This window comes from Abrus precatorius, unplaced genomic scaffold (assembly GCF_003935025.1).
Source record: "Abrus precatorius isolate BTA unplaced genomic scaffold, Abrus_2018 Scaffold5, whole genome shotgun sequence".
In the NCBI taxonomy this organism is placed as follows: domain Eukaryota; kingdom Viridiplantae; phylum Streptophyta; class Magnoliopsida; order Fabales; family Fabaceae; genus Abrus; species Abrus precatorius.
The window spans coordinates 5,311,876-5,333,441 of record NW_020874395.1 but is presented as its reverse complement, the minus strand read 5'-3'; the positions used below and the strand labels follow the sequence as shown (position 1 = coordinate 5,333,441).

The window sequence follows — 21,566 nt, the reverse complement described above, 5'->3', positions numbered from 1 at the left end:
TTTAAATCTGGTTCTGGTTAAAATTAGTTTTAAATTCAATTTTAAATATAATTTTTCAGACAAAATCAACTTTAAACATATTTTTATTTTAATTTATAAGACAACTAATTTTAAATTTAGTTTTTAAATTAATTTTTTTAACCTATGAAAGAGTTACATAAAGAAATTTTTAAAAATTAAAATAAAAGGAATGACAGAAATATGTTCTTGGCGAGAATAAAATAAAATAAAAATAAATTTATAAAAGTAATATTTTATATAAATATTGAAACAAATTTGCTAAAAAATATTTAATAAAATCTCTCAAATATTTCTTTATAAACAATAAAAGAGAAAGTATAAGTCCAGTTAATTAATATTAAAATTATATTTCTTTATTACCTAAATCACCAAATTAAAACTCGAATACATCATCAATCTTATCTTGAAATGAATAAAATTTGGCAAATAAAACTAATTATCCATATTTTCTCTCCATAACAACAACTCATTTCTTGAAATAATTGAAAAAGCTCACTACATCGCCACTGAGATAATAGTAAACAAATAAAATTGAAACAGTAAACGAAAGTGAAGACAAACGCATGAGTTGAAGGGGGCAAGTCGCTCTTGTCACTCTCAATTTCTCATTCCACAACAATTCCTACGAAACATTTTGATATCCACTCCGCAATTGCAATAATACCTTTCCATCCACCATGCCATGACGGTAATAATACTCTTCCAACTTGGGATGAAAATATGATCACTGGACTTTGATTAAATAAGTTTGACCTATTTAAAAATTTTTGAAATATAAATTTCAGTTATTATCTATCATAAATTTGTTATTAAGTTTAAGTCTATTTTTGTAAATGTCTATTTTAGTTTATTATTTTTTTTAATGACCTACTTTTTATTAAGACATTTAAATAAATAAATTATTTTATTATTTTTAATTGAATAAGATATTTTATTATTTTGAAAATAAAAAAAAGAAAAAAATAATAAAAAAAAGTTATATATAATATAAATAAGTACATAATGTAAGAAAACGATAGATGAGACGAACCAGCTATAGATGTATTTGAGATAACAAATTAATGTTATGCTTATAAAATAGATTAAGTAACAGAAATACAAAAGAGTCCAATAAATAAGATTCTATCTTGTACAAGAGTATATAGTAGGCACACTCTTTAGCTCAAATAAAAAGGATTAGAATTTCTGATTTAAAATTATATTCATTTTAAAATTTATTTTATTTAATATAACATTATATTATAATTTTTATATAAAATTATTTAATATATTAATATAAATTTTATGTATTTTAAATAGGTTATTCTAATAGGCTTAATAGACTTTTTCTTAAGTTCAAGTATAACCTATTTAATTAATTAAGTCTATAAAAAAGTCTATTATTTAATTAGGCTAGGCAGTAGGCCCTGTCGGATAATCTAGCCTATTTTCATCCTTACTTTCAACATTAAAATTACACAGTCATATTAGGATATCCAGTTTTGGTAAAGAAAATCTATTTTTTTTAATGGGTTTCAGAATAATTTAAAAAAAAAAGAGCTGGAAGTTGTAAGCAACTTTATAGCTGTAAAACTAGCAAAAAGTTTTTGAATTGTAGTTGAAATCTTATAGTTGTGTAAGTAGCTTACGAAATTAAATTATTTGACTAACGAGTTGTACAAGTAACTTATAGATGTTAAATGACTTAAAAAAAATAATATTATATTAAAATTAGATACACTTATTAATAAGAATGATATTACTCATTCAAACAATAACTTAGTTTATTGTTAAAATAATTTTTAATATGTTATATCAATAAAGATTACATAAATTGATTTAAATAATTTTTTATAATTTATTTCTTAATATCAAAAGTATTATTTATCTACTTAATTTAGTTTTACCTAACAAAATACACTATTAACTATTAATAAAAAAAAAAATTATCATATCATGAAATATATACATGCAACATAAAATATTAATGTTATAAAAGATACATGCAACAAATGTTGTGTTTCAACAAAGTAATTAGTAGATGGATAACCGATCAAGCTTGATTGTAACGACAAAACGTCTCTCTCTCTACTGTGTTTACAATCTCACCATTATAATTGATAAGTTTGTATTTTGGCATGTTTTTATATCTTATATATTTATGTGCGACCATTATTTTATTAAGTTTTTACACTAATTTATATATTAATTGTGCAGATTAATATGAGAAGGCCACAATTGGGTTTTTGGTATATTTTGAGTTCAAATTAGTTGGAAAATATGGTTTCGCTAAAATTAGCACGCCCATACCCTAGCAGTTAGCATAAGAGTGCTTCGAGTCACGTAGACAACTGTGCTTATGGTCTTGTAAAACTATGCTAAGTGAGCACAGTTGTGCAAGGCCATAAGCACAACTTTGCATGTGATCAAAGCATTCTCGTGCTAGCTATTAGGGTTTGGGTGTGCTAAATGTAGCGAAACTCTATTTTTCAACTAATTTGAATCCAAAATATACTAAAATCTCAATTATGGCCTTCTCATATTAATATGAACAATTAATATATAAATTAGTGTAAAACTCAATTAAAATAATGGTCACACATAAATATATAGGTTATAAAAGTATGTCAAAATACATATTCATCACTAAACAAACGTGAGATTGTAAATTTAACTAAGGAGTGTTCAACTATTGTTCTTAAAAACTTTCACCTAAGCTTAAGGACTTAGGGAGTTTTACTATCCCTTGCACCATCGGAAAAACTCATATTGATAAAGTCTTATGTGATTTATGAGCCAATATTAACCTTATGCTTTATTCTATTTTCAAGAAACTTGGAATGTATAAACCTAAACCAACTTTTGTGTCACTTAAGTTGACAGATAGGTCGATCACATATCTTAAAGACAGTGAAAAATGTGCTTGTTAAAGTTGGAGAGTTCATATTTTCTATTGATTTCGTGGTGCTTGACATGGAAGAAGAAGATGATGATGTCCCTATCATTCTAGGCAGACCCTTCTTGGCTACTGCAAAGGTCATCATAGATGTCCAAGAATGAAAGCTCACCTTAAGGCTAGATGATAAGGAAGTCATTTTTCAAGTTTTCAATTCTTTAAAGTACTCTTTTAACTAAGAATTTTGTAACTTTGTGAGCAGTGTGGATATTGTTTCTTCTCCTTTAAATTTTATGAAACATAGAACTCCAGAAAGAAGGCCAAGAAACAAGTAATCTAAGAATAAGGAGAAACAAAAGCTCAAACCACCCATTAATAAACCCCTAGATTTAGAGTTTAAATTTTTTTCCTCTTAATTTTATTTCTCTTCCTCTTTCCCTTCCTATAATTAACCCTTCTAATGTGATAGGTGTTATAGAAGAGAAGTTGTTAGGAAGACAACTACATATCAAGAGAATTACCTTTGAGACTCATGACTTCTTCCCATCATAATCTTAAAGGACTGTGCGGAGGCAACTTGCATCTTTCATTTTAATTTTATTCCCTTTCATTTATTTTAATTTTGTTCTTTTGTTTATATTTTTAGAATGAAGATTGAGCATACTAGAAGCTCAAAGGAGTTAAGTTAATCATTATTGTACACACATTTTGAGCTCTGATTCATAAACACGACTATGCATGTAGTCACAGTTAGAGAAAAAGGGTTCTATTTTGTAAGCATGGACGTGCATATGATTTAGTATGACTGTGCTACAACACTAGAGGCTGCTGCACCTAAGGAATCACATTGTGACTCTCAAATAGGCAATTTTCCCATACTTATTAGGGAGTTCCTTTCCTTTCTATTTTAATTGGCCTTTTTGCATGCATTTAATTTTTTCAATCATTGAGGACAATGTTTTGCTTTAAATATGAGGAATTCCTAATAATATAATTTCTATTACATATTCTTAAGTAAATGTTTGTGCCCTAATTCAAGATAATTTGTAACTTTTTTTCTCAAAGAACTAAATTTTTTCAGATAGAAGAGAACGTTGAGTGATTATTATTGGAATAACATTTTTATTTGAAAACTAATAATTAACTAAATTCCCTACTTGTGTGCTTTATATTAAACTTTAACCCACAAATGTGAGTTTTGAGCCTTAAATGAGATTTTCATCCTAATTTTATTAATTATACTATTTTTTATTATTTTATGTAATTATTCCCTTAAGATTTGTGCTTTAGAATTTACTTATAACATCTTGAGGCTACTCTTTTTTACTGCATGTTTTAATATGATTGAAGTATAATAAGATTTTTATTCTTGCCCTTCAACATGTTTGAAATACAAATAGTTGTCACTTTGAGCTTTATTGTTTTTCTTTTGGTCCCTTGCATTTAAATTATATAAAATATTTTTTATGACCTTGAGTTTATGATTGAAGCAATTAGGTTGCTGAATTGTTTGTTAAATTCTTCTCTACGTCTCTTATGTGCAAAATGAAAGAAAATATGTGCAAATATAAAAGAGAATAAAAAAAGCAATCAAACTTGATTGTAACTACAAAACATCTCTTCCTTTACTATATTTACAATCTCATCATTATAATATATTAGCACATGAACATAACTATTTATCATCTTATTAGGATTTCCACACTTAATTTGAAAATTTTTCAAACATAACGATACAAGTTAGGAACTGTGCATGTCTATTTAGAGTAATCAAGCAAGTCAGTTTGTATTAAAATCTATTTTAATCGACTTCTATTTTACACTAAAATCGACTTTAATTATAGAAGTTGGTTATATGAAAGTAAATTAAATAGAAGTTAGTTATATGAAAGTAAATTAAAATCAACTTCTACGTTAAAAGTATTTAAAAGTTCAACAAAAGTTGATTAAAGTCAACTTCAATATAAAATTTTTAAATAATAAAAGTTAATTCAAATTAACTTTTATTTAAGTTCAATGGAAATTTTTTTTAAAAAAATGGTTAAAGTAAACTTCTTTTATAATAAAATAAAAATAAAAATGTAAACAAATACAAATAACGGCATTAGCAATATACGTTTTAAATTCTTTTATTTACGTGAAAAATCCAATAGACTTGCGAATTTGATTATATTAAAAATTTAAATTTAAAATTTAGTCTGCCTTTTATGATAGATTAGATCTTTATATCTATATTTTTGTCGGCCTTAGGGCCAATTTCCTTATATTTTTTCTTGCATGAACTTCGTTTTGACTTGAGAAAAGATTAACAATGATTATGTAATATACAATTATTTATGTGTATGACTAAGTGTTGTGTTAGACCTTTTTTTCTTCCATTGTTCTAATAAGAAAAGGTCGAACTACATCACAAGGTAAGCAATTGTTTACCCCGTGTGTCCAAGTTACACTTCTCTGCAAGACATGTTAAAAACGGAATATAAAAAAAAAAATTTGAATCGTTTTACCTTTTGTACTTACAAAACGCGTAAATTATTAAATAATATATATATTAAAGGATGTTTATATTTATAAAACAATAGATAAGATGGCCAGAGTAACCCAAAACAATGTTTCTTAAATTATTAGAAGTGGATACTTTAGATATCTCATTACAATTAATGAATATTTTGAGACGTGTGTACGATAAATACTTAATTTTGTTTCGATGAATACATAAACTCTTAATTATAATACAGACAACCTATTTTTAATTGGATAAAACCTGAATTAATTTAAAATGTACCTAAACTGATTGAAGCATAATCCCCAATAAAAATGAAACACTATAATCTAGGGTAAGATGTTTGGAGAGCAAGTTTATGCAAGTTCTTCCTCAGAATCTTTCCCGCAGCATTCTTCGGAATGGAATCGATAAATGCTACACGCCTTATTTTCTTGTATGGTGCAACCTGCAACCAAGAAAAAAACACAAAATAATTATGAATTTAATTTAAACAGTGTAAAAATCTTTATCCTGTAACTCAATTATGTATTATCAAATTAATAAAAAAATATCAATTTTTACGATGATTAATATAATTCTAATTAAATGACAGTATAAAAGATATTACATCAGAATTAAACTCATTCATCTGTATAGCTGCATTCGACATGCAATACGAAGAAAAATAACATGAAAAATTCAGTTTTGTTTTCACAAATCAAGTTTTATATTTTTTTTCTCTATAGACAAGAAAGTAGAAGGGAAAATCACCTGTTTGGCGACAAAATTAATTATTTCTGCTTGGCCAAGGGAACTTTGGGGTTGTCTTACCACAAATGCCATGGGCACCTGGCCGGCTTCTTCATCAGGGTATCTGTTAATGATTTATGAAATTGAAGATCATTAATTCTTATATGACATCAAAATTTGCCCTCATTTAGATGAACTTATCAATGAAAAAAAATAAAAATAATATAATAAATAAATAAAACTTTTCTCATAAATTAAAAAATAACTTATTTTTTAAGTTCTAGAAAAATTAAATAAAATTAACTTTTAAAAATAAAAATAAAAATTAATTTTAACTTATAAGAAAAATTTTATTTATTTTATATTTTTTTCTCATAAAAACTTATTTACTAGTTCAACCAAACAAAACTTTGTCTTTATGTAAATTAGGAATGACAATGGGTAGGGTACTATAGTATCCATTCCCATACTGGCGTTTTAAAAAAATACTCATACTCGGCCCAATACTCGCGTGAGTATGAACATTAATTCTGTATCTTGTGTAAGATTTGATCGATTGACAATGTCAGAGCGACAACGAAATAGATTTGCATAATGGTTGTCCCTTCGTGTGGGATCACTTGGTGACCTCTTGTGACGACATTGACAACTAACTCTAATGAATAACATTTTATAATTGTTAGGTTTTAATGAAACAAACATTGAGAATGAGAATAGAGTTAGAGTAAAGAAGTTCAATACTAACAACAGAAAGTGAATACATAAAAAATATATTTTTTAACTTTTGAATTTGAAATTGTAAGAAAAATAATAGATTTAATTAAAATAATATAATATAATTAATATATATATATATATATTAATACTAGTATTTTTAACTCATATTATACGAAAATATTTTATCAAAAATATAAATTTTTAAAAAATTATTTTAATAAATTAAATATTTATAATGTATATAAATTTTACAAGAAAGAATTTGAATAAAAGATAAATAGTCATAATAAAATTTTATAATAAAGAAATATACGTGTATATTAAAAAAATTATACTTTTTTATTTGAAAAAAATTAACAAATAAAAATTAACAATAATTTTTTATATTTATATCTTTTCAAAAATTTCTTTGAACGTGAATAAATAGTAAGAATAATATTATTTAGATTTAATATATTATAGTTGTGCTTGTAATATATATGTTGCATAGAAAATATTATTTTAAATTAAAATATAAAAAATAAAATTTAAATATTATTAATAAATAATAAATTTATGATAATAGTAGGTGATTGTACAATTTATAAAATATTTATAATATATTTATTATTTATCATTCACTTTAAGATTTAAACATCAATATGATTTTATTACAAAAATATTTATGTGAAAAATATTTTATGTGTCATATATAAATAATATTTTAAAAAAAGTCAATCACATATTAACTATATAATAATTAAATTGTATTAGCCTAATTAAATGATATAAAATAGTAAATAAATTTTTCTATTAAAAATATAAATCAAAATAAATTTTTTAGTCTATTTTATTATTAAATATATTTTTATATTAATCTTATATAACTTCATATAAGTAATATAATAATACAAAAATTTAATGCATAATTATAGAATAAAGTTCAAGCATATATATATATATATATATATATATATATATATAGCATAAGAAAATAGTAAAATCTTCTCCTATAAATTGTAAGCTCTGCTTCATTTGAAGACACGAGCAAAAATACCCAATAGAAAAACTCTCTCATAGAAATCTTTCCTTGGTAAACTTGATGTTTCCTTGAGATAGCCTACAAGAACTTTGGTATCATCATATTGTAAGTTTTATCAAATTTTGAATACATTATCATATTTTCATCATGTTTATCGTATTTAAATCAGAACTGTATCGATCCTTCAAACCTGGTATCAGAGCCTAGACGGGTTCTGATTTCAAGAGGGGAGAGAGAGGTTCAAACATTTTATGATTTGAATATTATGCCATACAACGTCATCATGCCTTTCTATATCTATGATATCCTCGGAGAATTTGAATTTTATCATCCGGTTGATATTAGAAGAAAATTAAGAGAATTTAGAAAACTTCTACAAAAGACTCAAGATAGAACTGAAAGAAAAATGCTTCTTATAGATATCATAGAAAATAAGAAAGACTTGAAAGTGCTTTCAAGAGCTTGAAATTTTATCATATGTTTTCATTATCATTGTTATTATTAATCTGCCATATCTTGAGTAAAGTTATCCGTTCAATTATAAGTCGGTCATTTAAAATCTAAATGGGTAACAGTGAAGGCTGTGTATACGTTGGTAAGCTTAGAGGTGTTCCCGGTAGTAAGTCCTAAGAGTAGGCAGTAAAACCGTTGGTAAGCCTGGGTGTTCCCGTAACCTATAGGATTGAAAATGGCAAACTTATTAAGAACAATGAGTAACCTAACTCTAGGTAGAAACAGAGAAATAATACCAAGAGTAATGAGAACAGAGGATGAAAATTCATCTTCTTTGTCAGCTCCTTCATCTACTCCACAACAAGTAACTATAGATGATATAGAACAATCTCTACAAGACTGGTCTATACCAGTCATAAAAGATAAAGAAGTATATCAACAGAGATCATTTTGGTCTCTACATAACAATAGAGAACAGATACATAAAATAGAATATTCCTACCCTGGAACAATAGGAAATTCAGAAATACAATTATTAAAAGATGAATTATTACAAAAACATAAAAATGAAGGCTTTAAGTTTATTCATATAGGGTTAATACAATTAGCTGTAAAACCAAACTACAAGTTGGGTGTTGACCTCCCTATATTTGTATTATTAAGAGACATGAAATTAATTAAAACCAGAGATTCAATAATTGCGGCCTTAGAAAGCAACCTCCACGATGGGCCTGCTTTCTTTAATTGTTACCCAAACTTCGCCATGTCTTTAGACAACAATAAGACATCCAAAGCTATTAAGATATTTACAAAAATACCAAAAGATATAGTAGATGACTCTTTTGATCCGTTTCATGTGATTTATAGAGTCTGCTACAAGGTAACAAAGATAAATTATGATTATAGGGAAAATAGACAGATAAACAAAAATGAAACTGTTATAGTTCAAGCTAATTTAAATAGAAGTTTGGTACAAGTTCCTAAAAGACTAAGACACGACCAATTAACCATACCAGAAGAATGGGTTTTGGATGAACGCTCTTATAAAAAACAAGAACATACGGAAATTAGAGATATAATAGAGGAACCAGAAAGGTTTAGATTAAGAATGAATAGATCTAGTTCAATACGAATAACACAACCATCCACTATTAGAGAACCTTCGAGACATTCTATTAGTGGATCCACAGTAGACATAGACTTGACCAAATTAGATAACATAACTAAACTTGGAATATCTATTCCAGTTTATGATCAACATTCAGAAATTAATTATAGTCCAACACCTTCCCAAGTCCTTAATACAATAGAAAAAATTGAGAAATTCATAATAGATAAAAATTGGATTAAAGAAGATATAAATGCACAACATAATATAGACAGAAAAACCTGGTTATTTGAAACATTTAACCAACAACAAAGAATAGAAATCAGAGAAAAATTTTATAAATACCTAGAAAAAATACAAATAAATACTTATTTTTTTTCCATGGATGGAAAAATATTGCATAAAAAATAATATAGATTATCCATTTAATAAAGAAATAAACCCCTTACAAAAAATTACAAATATATGGAAAACAACCACAGGAAAAATAATAGAAGCTGAATATCCTCCTTTAGAACAAATAAAAATACAAGTAGAAAATGAAGAAGTAGAAGCTAGTCCATATAAAAAAACTAATGAAAATAATGATCTAATAAGTAAAAAAGATATAAACAAAATACATCAACAACTAAACTATTCTAATACAATAATTAATTTAATAACTAACCAATTAAAAAGAATAGAAAATAATAAAGAAAACCCCAATAATAACAACAGTACTAAAAAATTACATTATTTAGATAAACCAATATATCCGATTACCACCATGTCAGCCCAAGCCATAAAAGAACTAGGGAAAAAATCTGGACTTGAGTCAGACATAGAAGAGATAAAAACAAAAATAGCTAGATTAAGTCTAGAAAAACAAACAATAAATACCTTAGAAGTCAATAAAATCTATGAACATCCAAAAATAAAACATTATTATAGAAGACCATCTCTACCAGATGTTGCCTTAGAAAATAGGTCACACTTTGTACAAAACTCTTATGGAGGCAATGACATCGTAGAATGGAATATCGATGGTGCCTCAGAACAACAAATTTTCGATATTACACAACAAATGGCCATGGCGGCTACCGCTTACAAAATGAAAAATGCCTCTGATAGAGTAACAGCTGAAGCAATTGTACAAGGCTTCACTGGACAATTGAGAGGTTGGTGGGATAACTATATAACTCTTGTAGACAAAGAATTCATTTTAGGACATGTTAAACAAGAAAATAATGAACAAGATGCTATTGTAACATTAATATATACAATATTACTACATTTTACAGGAGACCCCATAGTATTTAGAGAAAGAGTAAGAGAACAATTACATAAACTTAGATGTCCAACCATGTCTGATTATGAATGGTATAAAGATATGTTTATGTCAAAAGTCATGATGTTAGAAGATGCAAGTGAATCATATTGGAAGGAAAAGTTCATTTTTGGACTTCCTTCATTATTTGCAATAAAAGTAATAGAAAATATTAAAGCAAGACTAGGAGAACATATAGATTACAAAACATTAACAATAGGGCAATTACATGGTTTTGCTATAGATACAGGAATAAAAATATGTGGAGATATAAAATTACAAAAACAAATACAAAAACAAGAAATAATAGGAAAAGCAGAATTAGGAAGTTTTTGTGTTCAGTATGGAATAGAACCTATACAGGCTCCTAGTAGAAGAATTAAGAAAGCCAATAAAAGAAAGCAAAATCAAAATCCTCCTAATTATCAAAAACAATATAAAAGAAACAAAAAACCATATAAGAAAACCCCTCCACAACAACAAAATAATAATAATAATAATAATCAGTTTAAAGGAAATTGTTGGAAATGCGGAAAGTTTGGACACCGCGCCGATAAATGTAGAGTTGAAAAGAAGATCAACTCTATAGAAAATGAAGAAATGAAACAGGTTTTGTTTTCAGTTTTAATAAATTCTGAACCAGAATTTTCAGATCAAGAATTTGAAAATATGCAAGAAAATGAAATTTATCAATTAGACAACACCTCAGAAGAGTCTGAAGAAGAACAAGAGTCCTGTTTAGGACCAGGTTTATGTGATTGTAATGATTGCAAAACCCCACAGCTAAATACTATAACTAGAGATCAAACACAAACTTTAATAACTATAATAGAAGGATTAGAGGAAGGACCTTTGAAAACAGAATTTATTAAGAAACTCAATGAATTCGTTACTAGAGAAGAACCAAAAGAAATAGAAATAAAACCTATAGAAATGACTGAAGTACTAAACAGATTTAGAACACCAAATCAACATACAACTATAAAAGACTTACAAAAAGAAATTGTAAATTTAAAAACAGAGATAAAAGAATTAAAAGAATATCAAAAAAATTTAGAAATTAGGTTATTATCTCTAGAAGGGAAAGAAATTTTAAGATCTCAAGAGAATCAAGTAGGAACATCAGGAGAAAAAAATGAACCAGATATATTTAATTTAGAATTATTAACATTAATAACTTCACATAAATGGTGGTGTGAAATTACATTAATTATAGAACAAGAAAAATTTAATTTGATAGCATTAATAGACTCAGGTGCAGATGTAAATTGTATACAAAAGGGGGTAATGCCTACAAAATATTATGAAAAAATCACAGAACAGTTATCAGCTGCTGGAGGAAATAAATTACATATAAATTATAAACTTTCAAAAGGAAAAATATGTAAAAATAAGATATGTTTTACTACCTCTTTTATATTAGTAAAAAACATAGGAAATAAAGTAATTTTAGGAACTCCTTTCTTAACTCTACTTTATCCATGTGAAATAAACAATACAGGAATTACTAGTAAAGTAATACCAGATAGACAAATCAAATTTGAATTTTTACAACCACCAAAGATTAGAGAATTAAATCTAGTCCAAGAAGCATCAATAATTAGATTGAATCAAATAGAAAGAAAGCAAAAACAGATTAAGTTTATAAATAAAGAAATAGAATATAAAAAAATTGAAGAACAATTAAAAAGTGAAAAAATTAATAAAATTATACAAGATTTAGAAAAGAAAATTATAAAAGAAATATGTAGTTTAAATCCTATAGCCTTTCATCATAGAAAAAGACATAGGGTAGAATTACCATACGAAGAAGGTTTTGATGAAACAAATATACCCACAAAAGCTAGACCAATACAAATGAATAAAGAACAATTAGAATTCTGCAAACAAGAATTACAAGAATATTTAGAAAAAGGATTAATTAGGCCTTCAAAGTCTCCCTGGAGTTGCACGGGGTTTTATGTAAATAAAGCTTCGGAACAAGAAAGAGGAGCACCAAGACTGGTAATAAATTATAAACCTCTCAATAAAGTATTAAAATGGATTAGGTATCCTATACCTAATAAACAAGATTTAATCAAAAGATTAATTAATGCTAATATATTTTCAAAATTTGATATGAAATCAGGTTATTATCAAATATCTGTAACAGAACAAGATAGATATAAAACGACTTTTGTAGTTCCCTTTGGCCATTATGAGTGGAACGTAATGCCACAGGGTTTAAAAACTGCTCCCAGTGAATTTCAAGAAATTATGAATAATATATTTTATCCTTATATGGATTTTTCAATAGTATATCTGGATGTTGTACTAATTTTTTCAAAAGGAATTAATCAACACATACAACATTTGAATAAATTTATAGAATTAATTAAACAAAATGGATTGTGTTTCAGCCAAGAAAATAAAAAATTTTCAAGATAAAATTAGGTTTTTAGGGTTTAATATTTATCAAGGGACAATAACACCAATACAAAGGTCTATAGAATTTGCAGATAAATTTCCAGACCAGTTAAAAGACAAAACACAATTACAACGATTTTTAGGATGTTTAAATTATGTAGCAGACTTTTTACCAAATATTAGAACAATATGTGCCCCTCTATACAAAAGACTTAGGAAAAATCCTCAGCCATGCGATGAAGAGATGACAAAAGTAGTTCAACAGGTAAAATTATTAGTTAAAAGTCTTTCTTGTTTAGGGATACCAGATCCTTTAGCCTTTTTGATCGTAGAAACAGATGCATCAGAATTAAGATATGGAGGGATTCTTAAACAAAAATTACCAGAATCCAGTATAGAACAGGTTATAAGATATTATTCAGGAATATGGCATCCTGCACAACAAAAATATTCTACTGTAAAAAAAGAAATTTTGAGCATTGTTTTATGCATTCAAAAATTTTAGGATGATTTATTTAACAAATTTTTTTTGGTAAGAACGGATTGCAAAGCTGCACCATCTGTATTACAAAAAGATGTCCAAAATCTTGTTTCTAAGCATATTTTTGCCAGATGGCAAGCATTATTATCTAACTTTGATTTTGAAATACAACATATCAAAGGAGAAAAGAACTTTTTACCAGATTATTTGACAAGAGAATTTCTACAGGAAAAATGTCAAAAATGAATAGCTCAGATTACGCTATACCAAAGAAAGTTGAACCAGAGTTACCAAAAACCCCAGTCAGAGACAAAGGGAAAAAACCAATGACCAGTTTACAAGTTCTACAAACTATAGTAAAACCTACTCAGTCTCCATCACCAAATAAATTTACTGTCTTAACCAAACCTACTCAAACCATACAAAATCAACCATCCTCAAATCAGACCAGAAAACTTCCTCAATGGGCCGATCAAATATATCAAAGACCCATAGAAAAAACTGACAAAATCCCAAAATATTATGAAAAACCATATGGATTACCTATAATGGAGATAGAACCAGAATGGTTTAAATTAAATCGAACAGAAATAGCCAAAAGAGTATTCCCACCAAATTGTCACGTGGTTCCAACTTCTTCTGAACAAAAAAGGGAGTTCTATGAGTTAATTCTTATTGACTCAAAATCCATAGAACTAACTCACAAAAAGAATGAACAACAAGAAATAATCTTTTCAAAATTCAAGATCTGTCAAATATTGACTCCAAAAGATTGGGGACAACATTTGTATTATTATCGCAGATTTACCATAAATTATCAACCAATACAATATAATTATTTTGATTATATCAGAGCCTGAGAAAAGTTTCTTTTCTTAAGGCCAGATACCCATTCCTGGTTCATCTGGTTTCGGAAGGGAATTTCATTACACTTTCCAAAATGGTTTTCTGCTTGGTTCCATAATTTTGGACCAGTTCAAGAAATACTCCCAGAAAAAGCACCAAAAGCCTTTCAGCTCTTCTCAGAAAAAGTAAAAATTTCAGAACCATATAAATTTATTTCTTTTATTGCATCCAAAGGAATTTCTTGGATTATGATGTGGCAATATGATTCAGCAAAGTTGGAATATGATTCTTCAGTTCAATTATTAATCCGAACCATAAAAGTAAAATGGTGGATTAATTTTGATCTTAATCTTTTAGAAACCACAAAAATTAATCAGTGGATACAAAATAATGTTCAAAGTCCCAAATTGACTCAAGAAACTCTGAAAGAAAAATAAAATCAAGAATTTCTTCAGCAAAAAGCAAGGTTCCTACCCAGTCTGAGTGCGGCCGGTTCAGAAGATGAATTCAAGAAAATAATCGAGACCATATCTCCAGAAGTGACCAGTATAGCCTCTGAAAAAGACAGGAGAAGTCTTAGTCCAGTTGAAGATGATGACTATGGCTACTTCGACAATGAAGATGATTGCTATGGAATCTCTCTATAGTAAGAAGAAAACAAAAGAAGAAAGAAGACAAAGACCAAAGGACAATTATTTAGAGACAGACTCGACATAAAGAAAAAGAAGAAAACAAAAGAAGAAAGAAGACAAAATTCAAAGGACAATTATTTAAAGATAGAGTCGACATAAAGAAAAAAGAAGAAAGAAGACTCGACATAAAGAAAAAGAAGAAAGAAGACAAAAGAACAATAATTTAGCAGCATAAGAAAATAGTAAAATCTTCTCCTATAAATTGTAAGCTCTGCTTCATTTGAAGACACGAGCAAAAATACCCAATAGAAAAACTCTCTCATAGAAATCCTTCCTTGGTAAACTTGATGTTTCCTTGAGATAGCCTACAAGAACTTTGGTATCACCATATTGTAAGTTTTATCAAATATATATATATATATATATATATATATATATATATATATATATATATATATATATATATGCGGGTATAGGGCGAAGTGAGTACTTAGATACCTATACCCATATCCATAGATACCTATACCCATATCCATATAGCGAGTAAATACTTTACCCATTGTAGATAAATTTTACAGATACTCATCGGGTACTTTATCCATTATCATCCTTAATGTAAATTGAAAATTTTAACAAGACAAGAAATAAGGATTTTAATAACTCGTAGCTACATTCTATATATTTTACTACAAAGAAGAGATTAAAGATTAAAAATAATATTTAGATGAATCGACCAATACTTTTCACACCTTCTCTAGTTAAAAAGTATAAATTTTATGAAGAAGGATAAATTTTTTAGAAAATATATAAAAAGTATAAGATATTTTTTGTTTAATTGTTGCAACTATAAAAGAATTTGTTTATTTTTAAAAGATAGTTATAATTTTTTAAAAATATTAGATGTAACTTTTAAAAAATCTTGTGTACAAACTTGAGTTAGATGGTGTAATTAATTAGATGAAGTTTGTTAGTTATTCTCTTCCCTTCTCTTTATAATTTCTCTCCTTAGAGAGGATGATTATGAGATTTGTTTCTCTGGATTAATTTGTTAAGTTAGTTTATTTTGTCTTAAGATTTTAAGTCTCATATATTATAAAAAGAATTTATTTTTAAAAATATATTTATAATTTTAAAAAAATATTAAAAATGACTTATTTTAAAAACAGCTAAATTTATATTATTTTTAGTTTCTATTTTTTTTTATAATTTCAACTAAATAACTAAAAAAATATGAAATATTAGACAATCTACCTTAAACAGCTAAAATGCCCCATAAGTTAAAATAATACAATGAAAAAAGGCTGTTACATACAGGCATATATATAAGGAAAAATAAAAGATGTGATATAAGTCAATAATGTGAGGCATAAAAAAGAGAGTAATATATATAAAATAAAACTATGATGTAAGCGTATATAAATTAAAAAATTGTTGGGCTGAATCTGATGTCGGCCGTATGTTGATTATTGACCCTCAGATATATGGTTAGGGTAAATTGAGTGCCATTATGATTACCAAATAAATATCCAGTTAAAAACATTTTTAAAACAAAAATATATTTACATAAGCATATTTTAAAAATTGGGCATGCATATTTTTAATGTTTATTATTTGAGTTTTAAGAAGAATTAGTGTCATTTTGCTTTCATATTTGTAAAAATATTTAATAGAAATGTAAAATAACATATCCAATATAAAAAATAATGTAATTAAATAAAAAATGATTTTTAAAAATATTTTGTTTAAATATTCGTCATTAAACACTAAAAAACTGGAAGAAATGATTACAAAGTTTTAAGGAAGAAGAATATTCTTACGGAATAACTGCGGCATCCTTGATCTCTGGGTGAGAGTGGAGTAACTGTTCTAGTTCTGCGGGAGCAACCTGCAATGTACAGTGATATTATTTTGAAAGCTAAGTATGGTGCAAGCTACTGGGACACACAAATATGTTACAAATAAATAATAAGGAGATGTTACCTGGTAGCCCTTGTATTTGATTAACTCTTTTAACCTGTCTACAACGTACAAGAAACCCTCATCATCGAAGAAACAGAGGTCCCCTGTCCTTAACCACCCGTCCACCAAAGTTGCTGAAGTTGCTTCTGGGTCACCAGCATACCCTGCTCTATCACCACAATAAATGTGGGACATTAGTGTCATTTTTTAGATCCTTAAAAACAGTTTAAAAAATAATTAGTTAATTAATTACCTTTCATAATGGTAGGTCCTCTGATCCAGAGTTCCCCTTGTTGACCAGGAAGCATGGCTTCTCCTGTGTTTGGGTTCACAATTTTGGCTTCTACATCTGCTGATAGTCTACCTGTTGTTCCCACCCGGTCAATCTCCTCGTTGGTGCTTCGGGCAACCCCAGCAGTTGACTCAGTTAAACCGTATCCCTATATCATTACATCTTTTTAGAGAACAGTGAAAATTGACATTTTATGTATGTAATACTACAATAGCTTTGGTTCCTATTTATTTATCTATGGAGAAAATTGTTAGTGCTATGAATCAGACTTTTATACTATTTGAATAACTCTGAAAAAAGGTCCACTGATATTGTATATAACTAATTCTTTTCACTATATAATTTTAATTTACGAAGGCAAACCTGGATGATCACCACTCCGGGAAACTTCGATTTGAAAGCCTCAGCAGTTTCCTTTCCCAATGGAGCCGCGCCGCATGCGATTCCTACCAATGACGTTAAATCGTACCCGTCGGTTACGCCGTCCTTCGTCAAAGCCACCACTAGCGGCGGCACCATCGCGATATTCGTCACTCGGAACCTCTCCACCGCCCTCAGCATCTCCCTAAAACGAAACCTCTCCATGATCACCACCGTCTCCGACAGAACCATAGCCCTCAAGCTGAACGTGAATCCGTACACGTGGAAAAAGGGCATCGTATAGAGGAACACCGGTGGCTCCTTTCGCTCCTCTCGAACGGCATCGTATCCCACGGCTAACGCCGTTAAATTACGGTGCGTCAGCATTACTCCCTTCACATTTCCAGTGGTCCCAGACGAGTACAGAATCGCTGCCACGTCAGATTGACTCACTTTTACGCGAGCTTCGAGTCCACTCGTTTTCCTCGTCCTCATTAGCGAGTCAAACTCGGGTGAGTCGAGGAAGACGGTTCCGAGTCGGAGATTCGGAAGCTCGTGAGTCTTGGCTGCGACTGAAGTGGCGGCGAAGATAATTACCGGTTTGCTGAGGTGGAAGACGCGCGTGAGGTCGGAGCGCGTGGAGAGTGGGTTCGCTGGAGAGACTATTACGCCAATGGAGAGGAGTGCTAAGCAGAGGATCGGAACCTGCATGAGGTTGTGGGAGAGAACTAAGGCAGTGTCGCCTTTGGAGAGTTTGAGGATGGAGGTGAGGTTGGAAGCTAGGGTTTCGACGTGGTGGATGAACTCAGCGTAGGAGAGGCGGTGTCCGGTGGCTGAGTCGATGAGGGCGGTGACTGAGTCCGGCCAGGGCGAGTTGCGGCGGAGGGAGATGGTGTATGCTGCGGCGGAAACGGTGGCGTTTGGAGGAGGGAGGTGGAGTGGGGGTCTAAGGCTGTGGAAGGTTCTGGAAGCATGGTGGAAACCGCTCCTTGGATCAATGTTGGATGAGGAGAAGCTTGTTCCGTCCTCCATTTTGTTTCTTGATGATAGTGTGATTGAAGTTTTGTTCTTCTGGATAACTTAATGCTATTGGCTGTTATGAAAGCGCCTAAAAGGAAAATACCAAATGGAAAATGTGCTCAGTTGCACTGGTGATAAATATAAATTTAATGTAAAAATTATAATTAATAATATTAAAACAATATATATTTGTTATTATTTAAATGTAATTTAAATATCCACCATAAACAACAGAAAATATCCGTCTGGTATTATTTTGCGTTATGTCTTATTTAATCTTTAATAAGAAATTATTATGACTTTTTGAAGGAGTAAAAGAGGAAGCGTGACATAATAATAGTAATAATTATATTCCTGTTTTAATTAATTTTGGTAAAGAGGAAAAGAAAATTCCTATTTCAATTAGTTGAAAAGACAAAAAGGAAAAAAGGCTACGGGGAATTGTCAAATTCATTACAATAGACACCAACACGTGTTGGTCCCTTAAAGTTTCTATTTTTAGGGAAGAAATACGTATTTGACAAGCGAATTCAGGTTAAATTAGGAGAGCTAATATGTGACAAATTTATTTAAATAATGTTATTTTTAAAATAATTTATGTAAAAGCTTTTTTAAAATAAATTTTTAGCTTGGTACAATTTTTGGTCAGTATTAGTATCACACTTGTATGTTTAATAAATTTTTTTTAATAGACTATCGTTCTTCATTGTTAGAGACTAGTTCATTCCTTGACACATGAAATATTAAAATTTAACTAATAAAATAAAAATAGAAAAAAAAATAAAAATAAAATAATATCAGCCTAATAAATGCGATAGTTGCCACATGTCATATAACTAGTTGTATTGTCCCAACCGTGACGATAGTAATTTGAAATCAATGGCTAGAGAGAAAATTGGACACGTGCATATCGACTGAGCTATCAGATGGTTGTTGCGACACTAACTCAGGTCTAGACACGTGGCATCATCGAAACAGGTGCTGCGAAGGGCTTTTTCTTCTCCCTCCTCTTTCCCTCCCTTCATTAACGCTTGTAATACTCTCATTTTGTTATTTATTATTATTATAATTTATTTTAGTTGTTTGTGCATGTTATTTGAAATTAGGAATATTTAATTGATGTGAACTACAAGATATCTCGCTGTAGTGAGACAAGTAATCTAGAATCAGGCTCTTTAGAACCCTCTCACTGTAGCTAGAATAACAGATAACAAAAGAAGAAATTTTTCTAATTTTTTCTTTGTAGCAAGAGTTGCTCATTATAGCGAGAAAGTCGCGAGTTTGAGAAATATTTAAAGAACTTTCATCCTAAAACCTTTAATTTCAACCAAGTCATCTTTCTCTCTCCATCCTCTTCGTTCTTTTCCTCTCCTTTCCCAGAGAAAACCTCAAATAAGTCTGGATCTCCCTCAGATTCTGAGCTCAAACGTACATTCTACTTAAATCTTAGTAAGTTTCCAGAGCTCATCCCTTGAATCTCGTTTTTATTTCTCTTTTCTCTTTTTCACAATAGAAATCTACCTTGTGATGTTAGGAAGAAATCTAGTCCTTAGGTAGTACTTTTGGTCGAGACGTGAAGTTTCTCTTTAGAGTACACAAAGAACTTAGTTCTTAAGATCCATTTCCAGGTAAGGAGAGTTACTCCTAAACCCTAGGTTCTACCTAAATATGTTTATAAATATTTAGAAAAGAGGGTTATCTTATTTTAAAAAGTAAATCCATAAATTTTTCTTGAAACTAAATAAGTTTGAAATGAATTTTTGGTATAAAAGAGGTTTTTGATATGTTTAAAATCATTTAAGACGTAGTTTATCATAAATAGTCATGAGTAAGAATAAGTTAAACAATTTTATGGATAAGTTACTATTTTCTTTTATATAATGTATGTGTTGAATAGTGAACATGTGAAATATGTTGCACTTTAGGCTAGAAGATTCTATTAAGACTGAGAGAATGTGATCTCCGATAGTATATTCTAGATTGCAGGATTTGGGCTGAGTTCGAGGGTGTCCGACCCTTGGCATATTGTATGAAATTGTGTGATGATACGTGTCTGCCTTGTGATTATATATACATAATTAATAAGTTTGTTGTTGTGTGAGAGTGATATAAAAGGTATTGTATCCTATATGTGTAAGTTAGGTTAAGTTTGAATAAGTATGAATGTTTGATAATCTCTGAGAAAGTATACAATTGATTATGAGAGAAAGGAGAATTGTGAAAATTGAAAGGTGATAAATATGTGTGGAGAAAAGAGAAAGGGACACTAGTACGCGTGTTATAAATACACTGATTGGTGCTATTATGATAGATACGTTATAATACACCGACGGGTAAGATTATAACACATGTTTTATAGTGCATCGATTAATGTGTTTGCAACATATGTATTAGAATAGTATAACTTGATGTGCAATTGTTGAGATATTGTATGGATAGTTTAGGGATAGACTGGGGGTATAGGGTCTTGAGTTGATTATGAAAATATAGTGGAAATGAGAGTGGTAAATGTGATTCATTGATGTGTACACGATGTAAAAGTGAGATGCATTTACAAGCCTCACACTCATTTTTTAACTGAACTCCTAACTATACCTTTGCTTGGAAGGCTGTGAACGCACACGTTGTATTCATGTGTGGTTTAGCTGACCATTGACTATCTATGCTACGTAAGTCCTTCATAACTAAGGAGAGTGCGTTGACAACGATTTAGGGACCCAAGAGTACCTAGATTACTGTTAATTAATGAGATGTTCAGACTTGAGATAGATAAAGTGACATGAAGATATAGATTGGATAATGATATTTGGTTAAATGTGAAGTAATATTCATGA

The 21,566-nt window shown here is 28.9% G+C and overlaps 1 protein-coding gene across 1 annotated transcript; it reads right to left on the bottom strand.

Moving 5' to 3' along the window:
* Nucleotides 1-5,495: 5,495 nt before the first annotated feature.
* Nucleotides 5,496-18,801, bottom strand: LOC113867359 (4-coumarate--CoA ligase-like 9). Its single transcript, XM_027502638.1, has 6 exons — nucleotides 17,716-18,801; nucleotides 17,314-17,500; nucleotides 17,082-17,224; nucleotides 16,919-16,986; nucleotides 6,153-6,255; nucleotides 5,496-5,847 (listed from the first exon to the last, which is right to left on the bottom strand). Exons 1-6 carry the CDS (start codon nucleotides 18,742-18,744, stop codon nucleotides 5,722-5,724), a joined length of 1,656 nt encoding a protein of 551 aa, XP_027358439.1. The 5' UTR covers nucleotides 18,745-18,801; the 3' UTR covers nucleotides 5,496-5,721.
* Between the last annotated feature and the right edge of the window lie 2,765 nt (nucleotides 18,802-21,566).